This window comes from Bombina bombina, chromosome 4 (assembly GCF_027579735.1).
Source record: "Bombina bombina isolate aBomBom1 chromosome 4, aBomBom1.pri, whole genome shotgun sequence".
NCBI lineage: Eukaryota > Metazoa > Chordata > Amphibia > Anura > Bombinatoridae > Bombina > Bombina bombina.
The window spans coordinates 1,064,046,168-1,064,062,393 of NC_069502.1; the positions used below are offsets into that span (position 1 = coordinate 1,064,046,168).

The following is a 16,226-nucleotide window of genomic DNA, read 5'->3' on the forward strand; positions in this document are numbered from 1 at the left end:
GCATTGATTTGCGGAACCCGGAGATAATTTAGAGGAACCAGGAATATTGAACAAAAAACGTGCTTGGACACCCAGTACAGGTCATTCTCCTTCAGCCTTTTTATACGATGGGCCACAACTCTCAACAGGCACAACAGCATGAAACACCACATATGCCATCTTCTTGCACAATAGAGTACAGGTATGGCATTGATTTGCGGAACCTGGAGATAATTTAGAGGAACCGGGAATATTGAACAAAAAATGTGCTTGGACACCCAGTGCAGGTCATTCTCCTTCAGCCTTTTTATATGATGGTCCACGACCCTCAACAGGCACAACAGCATGAAACACCACATATGCCATCCTTTTGCACAATAGAGTACAGGTATGGCATAGATGGAACCCGGAGATAATTTAGAGGAACCAAGAGATGGATAAAGATGCTTGGTCGGTCCTCCTTCAAATTTGGGGCACTGCGCGTGCAATCTACTGTGTCACCAGATATGAGTGGTGTGTTAAGTAGTACTATTCTTAACAGGTTAATCACTGTTATGTGCGTTTTTTTTGCTTTGAGTTTTGTAGCCACAGTGCAGCAGCAGAGTCCAGAAAAAGTAGGCATGTACAAATGCCTGAAAAATTCGGTATTGTTGCAGCCACTGCTGTAGCAGCGGTCAGAAAAATTGATGTTTGTAAAACAGTTAGAAAGTGCCCTAAAACCTTGCGGCTTAAACACTAGTTGTTTCCGGATAAGTCACGCAAGTCATCCTGCATAATGAAAAAAAAAGCCAGCGTATGTACCATTTGTAGCCCAAGGCAGTTCATCTCATCATCAGGCCTTTTTTACTCAAATGTATCGCCCAATGTCAGTCCCTTCGGGATCCATCCCTCATTCATTTTAATAAAGGTGAGATAGTCAAGACTTTTTTGACCTAGGCGACTTCTCTTCTCAGTGACAAAACCTCCTGCTGCACTGAAGGTCCTTTCAGACAGGACACTTGAAGCGGGGCAGGCCAGAAGTTCAATTGCAAATTGGGATAGCTCAGGCCACAGGTCAAGCCTGCACACCCAGTAGTCAAGGGGTCCATCGCCTCTCAGAGTGTCGAGATCCGCAGTTAATGCTAGGTAGTCTGCTACCTGTCGGTTTAGTCTTTCTCTGAGGCTTTATCCCGAAAGGCTCTGGCGATGCATAGGAGTTAAAAAGGTCTGCATGTCCTCCATCAACAAGACATCAGGAAAGCGTCCTGTCCTTGCCGCCGTGGTCATGGGAGGAGGAGGAGTATTACTTTCATCTCTTCCCCTGTTAGATTCCCGTTGTGCTGTGACATCACCCTTATACACTATGTAAACCATAGTTTTTAATTTATTTTTAAAATGCTCCATCCTTTCCGACTTGCGTTAATTTGGTAACATTTCAGGCACTTTATGCTTATACCGGGGGTCTAGTAGCGTGGACACCCAGTACAGGTCGTTCTCCTTAAGCTTTTTTATACGAGGGTCCCTCAACAGGCACGACAGCATGAAACACCTCTTGAGCACAAGGTTGGATGCCGAGCTAATCATGTCCCGTTCCTCGTCCTCACTGATGTCACTGAGGGTATCTTCTTCCCCCCAGCCACGTACAACACCACAGGTACCAGAGAGGTGACAACAACGAGCACCCTGGGATGCCTGTTGTGCTTGGTCTTCCTCCTCCTCCTCCTCCTCCTCAAAGCCACATTCCTCCTCTGACTCCTCTTCCTCACAATCCTCTTCCTGCGTTGCCGCAGGTCCAGCAAGCGATGCTGATAAGGCTGTTTCTGGTGGTGATGGACACCACAACTCTTCCTCTTCACGCTCATCTATGGCCTGATCCAGCACTCTTCGCAGGGCACGCTCCAGGAAGAAAACAAATGGTATGATGTCGCTGATGGTGCCTTCGGTGCGACTGACAAGGTTTGTCACCTCCTCAAAAGGACGCATGAGCCTACAGGCATTGCACATGAGCGTCCAGTAATTTGTCATAAAAATCCCCAGCTCCCCAGAGGCTGTCCTAGCACCCCGGTCATGCAAATACTCATTAACAGCTTTTTCTTGTTGGAGCAGGCGGTCGAACATTAGGAGTTTTGAATTCCAATGTGTCGGGCTGTCGCAAATCAAGCGCCTCACTGGCAGGTTGTTTCGACGCTGGATATTGGACAAGTGCGCCATGGCTGTGTAGGAACGCCTGAAATGGCCACACACCTTCCTGGCCTGCTTCAGGACGTCCTGTAAGCCTGGGTACATATGCACAAAGCGCTGTACAATCAGATTACACACATGTGCCATGCACGGCACATGTGTCAACTTGCCCAATTTCAATGCCGCCACAAATTACTTCCATTGTCAGAAACAACCTTGCCAATCTCCAGTTGGTGCGGAGTCAGCCACTGATCCACCTGTGTGTTCAGGGCAGTCAGGAGTGCTGTTGCGGTGTGACTCTCCGCTTTCAGGCAAGTCAACCCCAAGACGTTGGGACACTGCCGTATCCGGGATGTTGAATAGTACCTGGGGAGCTGGGGGGGGGTGCCATTGATGTGGAGCAAGACGAAGAAGCAGAAGAGGACTCAGCCGAGGAAGAGGTTATGGAAGAGGATGGAGTAGGAGGAGTAGAGGAGGTAGTAGCAGGCCTGCCTGCAAGTTGTGGCGGTGTCACCAACTCTGCTGCAGAGCCACGCATTCCATGCTTGTCAGATGTCAGCAGGTTTACCCAATGCGCAGTGTAGGTGATATACCTGCCTTGACCATGCTTTGCAGATTAGCTATCCATGGTCATATGGACCCTTGCCCCAACGCTGTGTGCCAGACATGCCATTACTTCCTTTCGCACAACAGAGTACAGGTTTGGGATTGCCTTTTGTGAAAAGAAATTTCTGCCAGGTACCTTCCACTGCGGTGTCCCAATAGATACAAATTTTTTGAAAGCATCAGACTCCAACAGCTTGTATGGTAAAAGCTGGCGGGCTAAGATTTCAGACAAGCCAGCAGTCAGACACCGGGCAAGGGGGTGACTTTGAGAAATTTGCTTCTTACACTCAAACATGTCCTTTACAGACACCTGACTGTGGGCAAATGACCAGGAACTGCTACGTAAGAGAGACTCAGTGGAGGATGGTTGAGAGGGGGCAAGGAGGACAGCAGTGGTTGACGTGGCTGAATATGCTGGAGCAGGAGGAGGAGGGCAGCTTTGAGTTTGTGTGCTGCTTCTACTCATGTGTTCTTCCCATTGGCATTTGTGATGTGAGACCATGTGCCTTCGCAAAGCAGTTGTACCTAGGTGGGTGTTGGACTTCCCACGACTCAGTTTCTTTTGGCACAGGTTGCAAATAGCATCGCTGTTGTCAGAGGCAGACACACAAAAAAAATGCCACACTGCTGAGCTCTGCGATGATGGCATTCTGGTGGTGGCAACAGCATGCATTGATGGTCGTCGGCATGCTGTCTGGCTGACCCCGGGTGCTGATGCATGCTGTCGGACTGTGCCACTAGCTCCTTGCAATGACCTCCCCCTGCTTCCAAATCGTCTCCTCCTCCTCCTCCTCTCTGTCTCCCCATCTGAACGTTCCCCCTCTTCTTCTTCTCTTCTAGAAGACACCCACGTGACATCCACCGACACATCATCATCAACCGCTTCACTTGTATCTGACACATCAACAAAGGAAGCAGCAGCGGGTACAACATCATCATCATCACACCGTACCTCCATGTCTGTAATGCTGCCTGACTGAGACATATCACTGTTATCTACATCCTCTGTCAATGATGGTTGTGCATCACTCATTTCTTCCAACTGATGTGTCAATAACTCCTGTGACAGATCAAGTGAAGCGGCTGTGGTGCTAGTGTTGGTGGTGGCGACAGGCGGTCGAGTGGCACTGGTCACTTGAGAGGTGCCCAAAGCACAGCTGGATGTAGATGGTGCGTCAAGGTTAGGAGGACTAGGAGCAGAAGCTGTTGAAGATTGGGAGGCAGGTGGCCTGCCTCTGCCTGTCATTTTTTTAAAAATGTACACTTACAATACTATTAAACAAATTATGAGTGTTGGCACTGGGCAAGTGGGCACAGTATACGCTGTGAGCCTGACAACAAAAAAAAGACTGATGTTTCAAAGTCAAAAATGTTTATTTTTTAAATATTAAAAGTACTGTGACAACAAATATGATTGGTGGCACTAGTTGGCAAGTGGGCCTGTCTGGCACACAAGCTGGGAGTAAGGCAACTGCAATTAGATTACACTAGCTGAGTCATGCTTCTTAGTCCAAAATTTTTTTTTAAAAAAAAAAATTAACAATACTGTTAGAACAAATATGATTGGTGGTATTAGTTGGAAATGGTAAGTGGGCCTGGCACACACTCTGGCAGGCAGGCAACTGCAATTCAATGGCACTAGCAGACTGATGATTCACAGTCAAAAAATGTATGATTTAAAATATTTTCAATACTGTTGCAACAAATATGATTGGTGTAACTAGTTGGCAAGTGGGCCTGGCACAAACGCTGGCAGGCAGGCAACTGCAATTCAATGATTGGTGGCACTAGTTGGCTAGTGGGCCTGGCACACATGCTGGCAGGCAGGAGGAAACTGCAATTCAATGGCACTAGCAGACTGATGATTCACAGTCTAAGAATTTTTTATTTTAAATATTTACAATACTGTTAGAACTAATATGATTGGTGTAATTAGTTGGCAAGTGGGCCTGGCACACACGCTGGCAGGCAGGCAACTGCAATTCAATGGCACTAGGAGACTGATGATTCACAGTCAAAAAAGTTATGATTTAAAATATTTTCAATACTGTTGCAACAAATATGATTGGTGGCACTAGTTGGCTAGTAAGCCTGGCACACACGCTGGCAGGCAGGAAACTGCAATTCAATGGCACTAGCAGACTGATGATTCACAGTCTAAGAATTTTTTATTTTAAATATTTACAATACTGTTAGAACAAATATGATTGGTGTAACTAGTTGGCAAGTGGGCCTGGCACACACGCTGGCAGGCAGGCAACTGCAATTCAACAGCACTAGGAGACTGATGATTCACAGTTAAAAAAAGTTATGATTTAAAATATTTTCAATATTGTTACAACAAATATGATTGGTGCCACTAGTTGGCTAGTGGGCCTGGCACACAGGCTGGCAGGCAGGAAACTGCAATTTAATGGCACTAGCAGACTGATGATTCACAGTCTAAGAATTTTTTATTTTAAATATTTACAATACTGTTAGAACAAATATGATTGGTGTAACTAGTTGGCAAGTGGGCCTGGCACACACGCTGGCAGGCAGGCAACTGCAATTCAATGGCACTAGGAGACTGATGATTCACAGTCAAAAAAGTTATGATTTAAAATATTTTCAATACTGTTACAACAAATATGATTGGTGGCACTAGTTGGCTAGTGGGCCTGGCACACACGCTGGCAGGCAGGAAACTGCAATTCAATGGCACTAGCAGACTGATGATTCACAGTCTAAGAATTTTTTATTATAAATATTTACAATACTGTTAGAACAAATATGATTGGTGTAATTTGTTAGCAAGTGGGCCTGGCACACACGCTGACAGGCAGGCAGGCAACTGCAATTCAATGGCACTAGGAGACTGATGATTCACAGTCAAAAAAGTTATGATTTAAAATATTTTCAATACTGTTACAACAAATATGATTGGTGGCACTAGTTGGCTAGTGGGTCTGGCACACACGCTGGCAGGCAGGAAACTGCAATTCAATGGCACTAGCAGACTGATGATTCACAGTCTAAGACTTTTTTATTTTAAATATTTACAATACTGTTAGAACAAATATGATTGGTGTAACTAGTTGGCAAGTGGGCCTGGCACACACGCTGGCAGGCAGGCAACTGCAATTCAATGGCACTAGGAGACTGATGATTCACAGTCAAAAAAGTTATGATTTAAAATATTTTCAATACTGTTACAACAAATATGATTGGTGGCAGTAGTTGGCTAGTGGGCCTGGCACACACGCTGGCAGGCAGGAAACTGCAATTCAATGGCACTAGCAGACTGATGATTCACAGGCAAAAAAATTATTTATTTTAAATATTTACAATGCTGTTATAACAATTATGATTGGTGGCAATAGTTGGCAGCAAGTGGGCCTGGCACACACGTTGGCAGGCAGGCAACTGCAATTGGATTACACTAGCAGACTGATCTTTCACAGTCAAAAAATTATTATTTTTAATATTTAAACTACTGTTATAACAAATATGATTGGTGGCACTAGTTGGCAAGTGGGCCTGGCACACACGCTGGCAAGCAGGCAGGCAACTGCAATTCAATTGCACTAGCAGGCTGATGATTCACAGTCAAAAAAGATTTTATTTTAAATATTTACACTATTGTTATAACAAATATGATTTGTGGCACTAGTTGGAAAGTGGGCCTGGCACACATGCTGGCAGACAGGCAACTGCAATTAAATAACAATAGCAGTTTGTTTTTAAAAAAGTTACAAAATGTTACAACAGATAGAAGTAATGGCACTCTGATGTAAAAAAAAATATTTTCAAAAATTTACACTAATGTTGTTACACCAGATATAAGTGGTGGAAATAAGAGCTATTAATCAGTGTCACACTATATGATGTGGGCCAGAAACACACAGGCCTGATGGAAAATGAAATTTACACTAGCAAAATGATTAAAAAATTTTTTTTTTAATTTAAAATAATGTAAAGCAGATATGAGTCATGACTGCTAGGACAGCAATTAACCACAGTATGCTTGCTGTGTAAGTCAGAAACACACAGGCCTGATAGAAAATGAAATTAGATTACAATAGCAAAATGATTTAAAAGTTTTTATTTTAAATTTAAAATAATGTTAAGCAGATATGAGTGGTGGCTGGCTGCTAGGTAGGGCAGCATTTAACCACAGTATGCTCTGTAAGTCAGAAACACACAGGCCTGATAGAAAATGAAATTAGATTACACTAGCAAAATTATTTAAAAGTTTTTTTTTAAATTTTAAATAATGTTAAGCAGATATGAGTGGTGGCTGGCACAGAGCAATGTACCACAGTATATGCTGTGTGAGCCTGAGAGACACAGGCCTGATAGAAAATTAAAATAAATTACACTAGAAAAATAATTTCAAATTGTTGTTGGTTAAATTTAAACTAATGTTAAGCAGATATCAGTGGTGGCACTAATCACAGTATATGCTGTGAGCCTCACACACAGGCTGAAAGCCAGGAAAATGCAAATAAAAATACAAAAAAAAACCAACAAAAAAACGACTGAAGTTATAGCCTTAAAAAGGGCTTTTTGGGGTGCTGTCCTTGCAGCAGAGATGAGATGAGTCCTTCAGGACTGTAGTGGACACTAAATACACTAGCCTAGCTATCTATTTCCCTATTATGTCAGCAGCAACACTAAAAGCTCCTCTCACTAAGAAAGCAAGATCGTAATGAGTCTAAAATGGCTGCTGCCAAGGAGCTGGGAGAGTCTGTGAGGGAGTGTCTGCTGCTGATTATCTCAAATGTGTCAGAAGGCTGTGACATACAGGGTCAAAGTTTCCTCAATGATGACACATAGGGGGCGGATCGAACATCACATATGTTCGCGGTGAACTGTTCTCCGGCGAACAGTTCGCGATATCACTACTTAAAGGGGCACTGAACCCAAACGTTTTCTTTCGTGATTCCAATAGAGCATGGAATTTTAAGCAACTTTCTAATTTACTCCTATTATCAAATTTTCTTCATTCTCTTGGTATCTTTATTTGAAATGCAAGAATGTAAGTTTAGATGCCGGCCCATTTTTGGTGAACAACCTGGGTTGTTCTTGCTGATTGGTGGATAAATTCATCTACCAATATTATTTACCTGGCGATGGCTACTAAACTTTCCATTGCTCGCTTATGGAAACAGTCTATTCGTCCTACCTGGAACGATATAGCTAAGATTATGGATTATTTGGAATGTATGGAGAGCCCTATATTCACCATAAACAACAAGACAGACTTGCACACCCAGACCTGGGAAATTTGGAGACAATCTAAGTAAACCGAAAATTTGGGTTACATGAGAGCCCTATTGGATGTATAGGTTGTTTATATATTCCCTGTTGTTTCTCTCCCCCTCTCTTTCCCTTTCCTTATTGCTCCCCCCCTTTTTTTTTTTCTCCTCTCCCCCCCTTTCCGACACTCTGTTGCACAACCATATTTTTTCTGTAGTCTTCCTCTCTTTTGGTTTCATTCTCAAACACCTTAACTTAAAGGACACCTTTATAAGTACAATTTCATATCTACAATATTCAAGGTATTATTCCATGACCTCTGATATTACCCCACGCATCTCTCGCAGGTTAAGACTACTGTTATTTATTGTTGGTTTCCTGTCCATAGTATTACCAAGTACCCCTGGTTTAAGTTATAAACAAACACTTTAATATAAAAATGAGTTTTTTTCTTTTTTTATGAGACCCATAGGTGGTCTTCTATATCTTGGGAAGCCTCTTTTTGCAACAGTTTGACCTATCTTAAGGTCCGTTAGAGGCCCCGGATACCTGTTGTGAGGCTTAAAACCATTGTAAGACATGTGATGTATATTGCATATTGTAACAAAATACTGTATTGTAATTTTTATTTGTCTTGCTCTTGAAATCTGTATGCCCTTTTTTTCCCCTCTCTTCTACAAACCTCAATAAAAGATTAAAAAAAAAAAAAAAATTCATCTACCAATAAAAAAGTGCTATGCAGAGTTCTGAACAAAAAAAAAAGCTTAGATGCATTCTTTTTCAAATAAAGATAGCAAGAGAAAAAAGAAAAATTGAAATTGGAGTAAATTGGGTTCAGTGTCCCTTTAATTAGTTCGACTAGACACATGTGTGTCATAGCGCCTAGATAGGAAAGTCACTGTGAAAAAGTTAAAGGGAATCAGAAGTGGAGTTATAATCTTCAAGCCTTCCCTTTCAGTTATCTAAATAAATAATGAAAATACTTTTCCCTCTAAGGCCAGTTTTGTGAGCATCCCAGCAGTGAAACAGTTAATTAGAGCAATTTGCAAACACAATACAATGCAAACTGCAAGGTGTAGTTCCCTTATTAACTATTTCACTGCTGGGCCACTCACAAAACTGGCCTTAAAGAGAACACTGATACAACCAATTAGAGGCTATTCAATAGAGCACCCACAAGATAACTCACAGTGAAGCGCTGCTGCTCATGCTAAGTAATGTTTTTTATCTTCCTATGGTAACGAAGAGAATTGAGAACACCCTTTTGACTTTACAGTATCTTCTGTCTGAGATAACTTTAGCTTTAACATAAAGTAAAATATACTACCTAACATGCATGTTAAAATAAATCTACACGTGGGAGTCTGTTAAGAAATCTTCAACTGTTTTTTTTAAAAAAAAAATTATGATTTAAAATATTTAGATGAGCTCAATTATAGACGGGGATTAAAATTGGTACAATTTGCAAAATTTACAAAAATCCTACAATTTAAAAATTAGAAGTGACCTGGAGCAAACTTTGTAATCATCCATTTTTAAGTGACCTGTCATCTTGCTTTACCTTCTTTTCTGACTAGCCGTAAATCATTTGCTTGGCATACAACTAGGTTTAAGTTTTATAAATTAATTTGAAGTCATATTATAAGCCATTTTTTTAATAGAAAAGAATATTGCTCTATATTTTTAATTCAAGATTATTATTTAGTTTTTAAGTATTAAAGAGAATATTAATATTATAATGATTATTATTATTTTAATTTAATTTAGAGGCAATATTTAATTGTCAGATTGTATTTAAAAATTGATAATAGTTTTAAATTTGCTTTCAATGTCTCCTTTATTTGAAAATAGCATCAAACATGAAGCTTGTTATAGTCAGGTTTTTGAATATTTCATATAGTAATTTGATGGATGAAGAGCATGGAATGTGAAATCCCTTTAGCGAGAAAGACAACTAGATTTTTAATACTGGTGTTTTGTGGACATCTATTTGTATGAAGCCATTTTGAACTCAGTTGGATAAAACAAGTGTCTGTGAGTGACTCGGTATATGAAAAAAGATGACTTGGAGATTTTGCTAAAGGCAATAGAAGCGATGCATTTTTAGTATGACTTCCATGTGCATTTAAAGAAAAAGCCAGATTACAAGTGGTTAGAAGTAAACTTTTAACAAGTGCAGTCCAGTGCTCATATTACAAGTTGAAAGTGAAGTGATTGAGCATGAGCAAAATCTGACGCGCACTAACTTGAGGACTCAGGTATCACGACCGTGCTAACTTCTTCTCCCCATAGACTTCAATGGAGTGTGCAAACTGAAAAAACACTTATCGATAGTGTGCTATATATGATGTATTTACAGTACATACACAGTAAAAGACATTATTAAATATTAAAATGTATTTAAAATATTTTTCCTCTTTTCAGGTATTTGGCTAGAAAGGGCTCCTATGTGTGTGTGTTTATATATATATATATATATATATATATATATATATATATGTATGTATGTGTTTATATTTGCATATATATAAATACATAAATGCACACACGCACACACACACATATATATATATATATATATGTATATACATAAAAAGTCCAAATAGTTGATCCACTTACCTGCTGGCAACTGCCTGGGTGCAAATATGTAAATAATATTACCAAATGAAATGCACTCACAGTACCTTTTGGGTGAAAAAATCCAAAATTTTAATTAACGTTTCAGAGATGTACAAATCCCCTTTCATTTGGAAATATTCACATATATATATATATATATATATATACGTTGATTGAAGTAGCCGTGTTAGTCCAGAGATTTAGATATCAAAATATTACATTGAGCAATGATACTTTTTTATTGGACTAACTATACATTTATAAGTTGACAATCTTTCAGAAGAGTTCCTTCCTTTCTCAAGTCTGAAACAATACTAACCAATTCAATAAAAATTTTACAGATTATATATTAAAACACAGAAGACAGAAAGTGTTACAGAGGTCTGAGTGCAAGGAGAGGAGGAGGTGTCGTAAAAATCATAAGGGGGGCTTAGCTGACAGAGGCAGACAGTGTCCAGTGTAGGAGAACAGACAGGGGAAATATATAGCTTTACATAGAACATATACTGACGTAAAGTTATATATCAACATGGAATCAATATCTATAAAGATGTGAAATTATATATACAGGGGGAATACAAAAGTAAAAAAAAAAAAAAGGCAAACGTATGGACATAAGCTTACCTCTGTACATATGTATGAAGAGTGTGGAATATACAATGTAATTGACTAAATGAAGTACATTACAAAAATGTTTGATAATGTGTTAAGAACCCAGAGTCCGCATTTAGTCCAGATTTTAACAAGTTGAAGTGCATTATCATTTACATTTAAAGGTTTTTCTTTCCATGGTGTTTTTGAAGTTGCCTCTGAGAATTTTGATTTTGATGTTTTAAATGGAGTGGTCAGGTTGGGTGAAATGGTGACCAACAGGGATGCAGTATTTTGTTTCACAGTGGTTTTTGATTGAGTGTCTGTGTAAGTTCATCCGAAGGTGCAGTTTTTGGCTTGTTTCTCCAATATAGCATCCCACTTCACATGCAGTGCAATGTATCATGTATACCACATTTGCAGATATACATGAATATGCCCCTTTAATGTTATAGGATTTATTATTGTGATTTGCTGTGCTGCTTTCACAAATGTGTTGACACAGTTTATATTTAGTTTGCTCTTGTGCAGTCACATTTACTTTCGACTGTAATATGCACACACGTTAACACTTTAGCACGCCACTTGTAATCTAGCCCAGAATAACTAATATATGGCAAAAGTGTTTGTTTTTTTTTGTTTGTTTTTTAATAATCAGAACATCCTAAGTACTGAATCAGTTTTTTTTTATTTTCTGTGTCTTCAACATATTCGCCTATGTTCTTAAAAATAGGTTTTAATTATTGAAAAATAAAATATTTGAGAGATTTTTCTTGTCTTGTCAATTACAGTACTCTTTGAAACACATTTACTATTGTGTAAATATAACTGTCCAATTTATTTTTTCCAAAATGTCAATAAACAAACAGACCCAAAGCATACCGAGGTTTCTAGCAAAAGCCAAAATAATACTTGTAACTTCTTAGTAAATTATTATTGATAAAATATAACTTATAACTTTGAGGGACATTAAACATCTTGTAATTAGAAGAGATTTCTGTTGTTTTGTTATAGTAAAACATCGGCCAAGTCGTAACATATTAGCATCCTTTATACTGCAAATATTTCCAAACTCCACCCATCATTTGCCTTATTTAGAGGAGAAAACCTGGGCTGTAGTCCGCGGACAAAAAGGATAGCCACTGTCATAAAATTAATTCAAAATGTGTTGTTTTGTTTTTTTAACTGATAAAGCCAATTAAGGATAGATATGTAGCAGAGTTAACCTTGAGAAGGCAGCAGGGTGCATTTTAAATTATAAGAATTAGAAATTGCTCAATTTCCAGAGTTTGGAAAATGGTCAAAATAAATAATCAAACTATATTGCATAGTTGTTTTATTACATATAACTAATCATTTATGAAAACAAATTCAAGATGCTTACTGTCTCTTATAATAATAATGCAGTTACTTATTTTGTAATATAACTGAAATATATAATAAATGTAATGAAGAAAAGTATTCATGCTTTATATAACACATTTTTTGCAGAGGCAACTATTCTGAGCTACAATGGAACCATGTTTATGAAAATCCAGCTTCCTGTGGTTATGCACACAGAGGCAGAAGATGTATCCTTACGATTCAGGTCTCAGCGAGCATATGGGATTTTAATGGCGACCACTTCACGAGATTCTGCAGATACTTTGCGTTTAGAACTGGATGCAGGACGTGTCAAATTAACGGTCAATTTAGGTAACATTCACTGGGAAAAAAATATCAGGATATCATCTGTTGGTGTTTTGTTTTTTGCTTGCTTTTTTAATTTCTCTCTTTTTTTCTTTATCACTTTGTTGTTGTTTTTCCTTTGCTTGCACAGAACGCACATCTAAATGATTAAAAAAGAGAAATCTACTTATTAACAGTACTACTAATCAGATTAGATGAAAATAAAAAAACGTATTTCCCATTTATGTAACAAATTAACATTTAAATGTTACACCTTTATTTTTTTAAAAATATGAAACTTCTCTTTTTAAATCATCGTTTTTATATACGATAAGCCTGTTTTGCTTTATTGTGGTTGTATGTTTTGTATCACAATTTAACACAAGCCTTCAATGACTAAGGTCTGCGGCCCTTAGCAAACAGTCTGGTGAACATAGTCCACACAAACTCTTTCTCAGAAAAATGCCTTTGTGGTTCCAAACAAATACAACTGAAGCTTAATATTGTTAGTTATTTTCCTTTGGGAAGCTTAGAATATAAATAGGTTCTTTGTGGAACTAGCAGTATATACAATTAACCTTAAGGGCACTTAGCAAATTGTCTTTCTATACCTCTGTAACGGCAAGATGTGTAGAGAATTGTTTTTTAATGTGCTGCAGTCCCCTCTATCATTCAACTAGTAGCCAAAAGTGAAAGTGTAGCAATATTACATGGACGGTGAGACAAAACACTGGTCATGAGACACTGAAATGCTAGCAGATTTTATTTTGTAAGGCTGCATTTATTGATTCACAAGGTTGCAATTTCAGTACCATGTTATGACAGAGACATGAAATACTATACTGATACTCCTCTGCCTCCCTCTAGTGGTAGATACTAGAAGCAAAATGTAAAAATAAAATATATTTTATTGAAAATAATTAAGTGAATTTAAGAACCATTTAAGGCAAATTATTCTGTGTTAAGAGGTGTGCATGTTTTGATCCCAGACTGTTTGCCACCACTTTTCTGATGCGGTTGACGACACATGACGGACTGTACTATATGGAGACAAAATCTTGATTTTTAGAGTATATACACCTTAAAGGCTTAAAATGAGCTGCTATGAATAGCTAACATGTGTGAAACAACACAAAAACTATACCTTAGACACATTTTTTATCTGAAGCATTGAACACTATTTTCTTAGTGTAATATGGTGTGTAAAGATTTCAATGATATATAAAAGCCAAATTTTATTTTACTCCATAAAGTTATATCACTAAAAAACAAAACAAAAAAAAACTGTTTTTGAAATTCTACAGAAGTAAAATTGTCAATTTCTTAAATTAAAATGTATCACAATCTTACGCTTGTTCTGCAGATAATATTTTCTTTAAATCTGCCTGTATTGTCAATATCCAAGATCCAGGGATCACAATAACAATATGTTTCTGCCATTAATGGAAATTGCCGCCACCCAAAAACAACACAAAATCCCTATCGGCCTTTTTAATCTACCGATTTGAAATCCAAAAATGAAAGTGAATAAAATATTTTCTAGGTTTAGCGATTACATCACAGGTAGCAGAGTGTATATGTCAATTGATCTTTATTAATAGTCTAATGATGCTAATTGTTTACATGTGTTTAATTAACCTCTCATGCTCCAAACCATAGAGATAATTATGTATGTCTTTTAAAGGGACACTATACACCAATTTTCATATAACTGCGTGTAATAGACACTACTATAAAGAAGAATATGCACAGATACTGATTTAAAAATCCAGTATAAAACCTTTTTAAAAACTTAAAGGGACAGTCAACACCAGAATTTGTGTTGTTAAAAAGATAGATAATTCCTTCATTACCCATTCCCCAGTTTTGCATAACAAACACAGTTATAATAATATACTTTTTACCTCTGTGATTAACCCTTTAAGGACACAGCTTTCCGTTTGCTCAATTGTTTTATGACGGAAAAATTCCGTCATATGTCCTTAAGAGGTTAACTTGTATCTAAGCCTCTTCTGACAGCCCCCTGATAACATGACATTTTATATATTATCTATTGACTTTCATTTTAGCCAATTAGTGCAGTGTCTGCCACAAGCCACGTAACTAGTTATCCCCTGTTGTGAAGAGCAAATAAAAAAGCATGTGATAAGAGGCGGCCTTCAAGTGCTTAGAAATTTTCATATAAACATTTCTAGGTTTAGCTTTCAACTTAGAATACCAAGAGAACAAAGAAAAATTGGTGATAAAAGTAAAATGAAAAGTTGTTTAAAATTACATGCCTTTTTTGAAACATGAAAGTTTTTTTTACTTGACTGTCCCTTTAAATAGAAGCTTCCAGTTTAGCACTGTTGATGAGGTAGTCTGGGACACCCACTGAAAGGGGCTTGATAAACAAAAAGAGTATTACACTCCCCGCCTAGCCCTTCCCTGCATATGAAAAGACAGATAACATAAACATGAGTCTGCAGGAGTCTATAAACGCGTGTATACATCTGGAACTGTGGGGCTTGGTTAGGAGTCTAAAAAAACAGCACAATGTTGTTAAAAAATAAGCAAAACTATAAATTTTAATCAAAACACTACCAGATGGGCTATATAAATGGATCATCTAAAAAACATTTATGCAAAGAAAAATCTAGTGTACAATGTCCCTTTAAATTATTTGAACAAGGGCAATATCTATATAGTTGCCATGGATGTTAAGATTTTTAAATTTTGCTATCTTTTAAACGTGCTTATTATTTAATTTTAACTTAAATCGATTTGACAGATAGCATTTTTATATGGTGATGGTGTTTCTTAACATCACCTATTATGGCAAGGGTAATATAAGTGTTACTTTGCCCATGTTACAAGCGCAAACATTTTGGGGTATTTGTTAATACTTTATTTGTTAATACTTTAGTATAGTTTGCGGATTTATCAATCACTTTTAGCTGTTGAGTTCAGTAAGTTAAAAATGGCCCTGAAAATGATAGAAAATTAGGATTGTGAGCAAGCAAACTAACAGGACTGACACATATAGGGACTTTTTCACCAAACCTATAATGAAAAGTCCTGCTGATAAACAATGAAAATGGCTGATTGTGATCAACTTAACTGCAGCTGATAACATGCTGATAATTATCAAAACATAGATTGTGATAAACTTCTTAATTTTTAAATTAGAATATTCACCAAAATTCATCAAAAAAATACCTAAAGGCTGCACAAATTTCTCAAAAAAATATAGTTTTTTATACAGAGATAATACAGTTGCTTAAAAAAAAATAAGCATTTAACAAAATGTATTTATGAAAAGTGTTCAGATTTTACCATTTCAAAGTCTTTTAAAAGTCTTTTGTGTATGTATGCTTATCTTA

The 16,226-nt window shown here is 37.7% G+C and overlaps 1 protein-coding gene across 4 annotated transcripts in view; it reads left to right on the forward strand.

Moving 5' to 3' along the window:
- The window catches only part of NRXN1 (neurexin 1), a 2,027,363-nt gene that overhangs the window by 985,120 nt on the left and 1,026,017 nt on the right, over positions 1-16,226 (forward strand). For all 4 annotated transcript variants that reach the window (XM_053712207.1, XM_053712206.1, XM_053712209.1 and 1 more), the window contains one exon: positions 12,688-12,891. In XM_053712207.1, the coding sequence (XP_053568182.1) occupies positions 12,688-12,891 (204 nt within the window). The remainder of the gene's footprint in view (positions 1-12,687; positions 12,892-16,226) is intronic.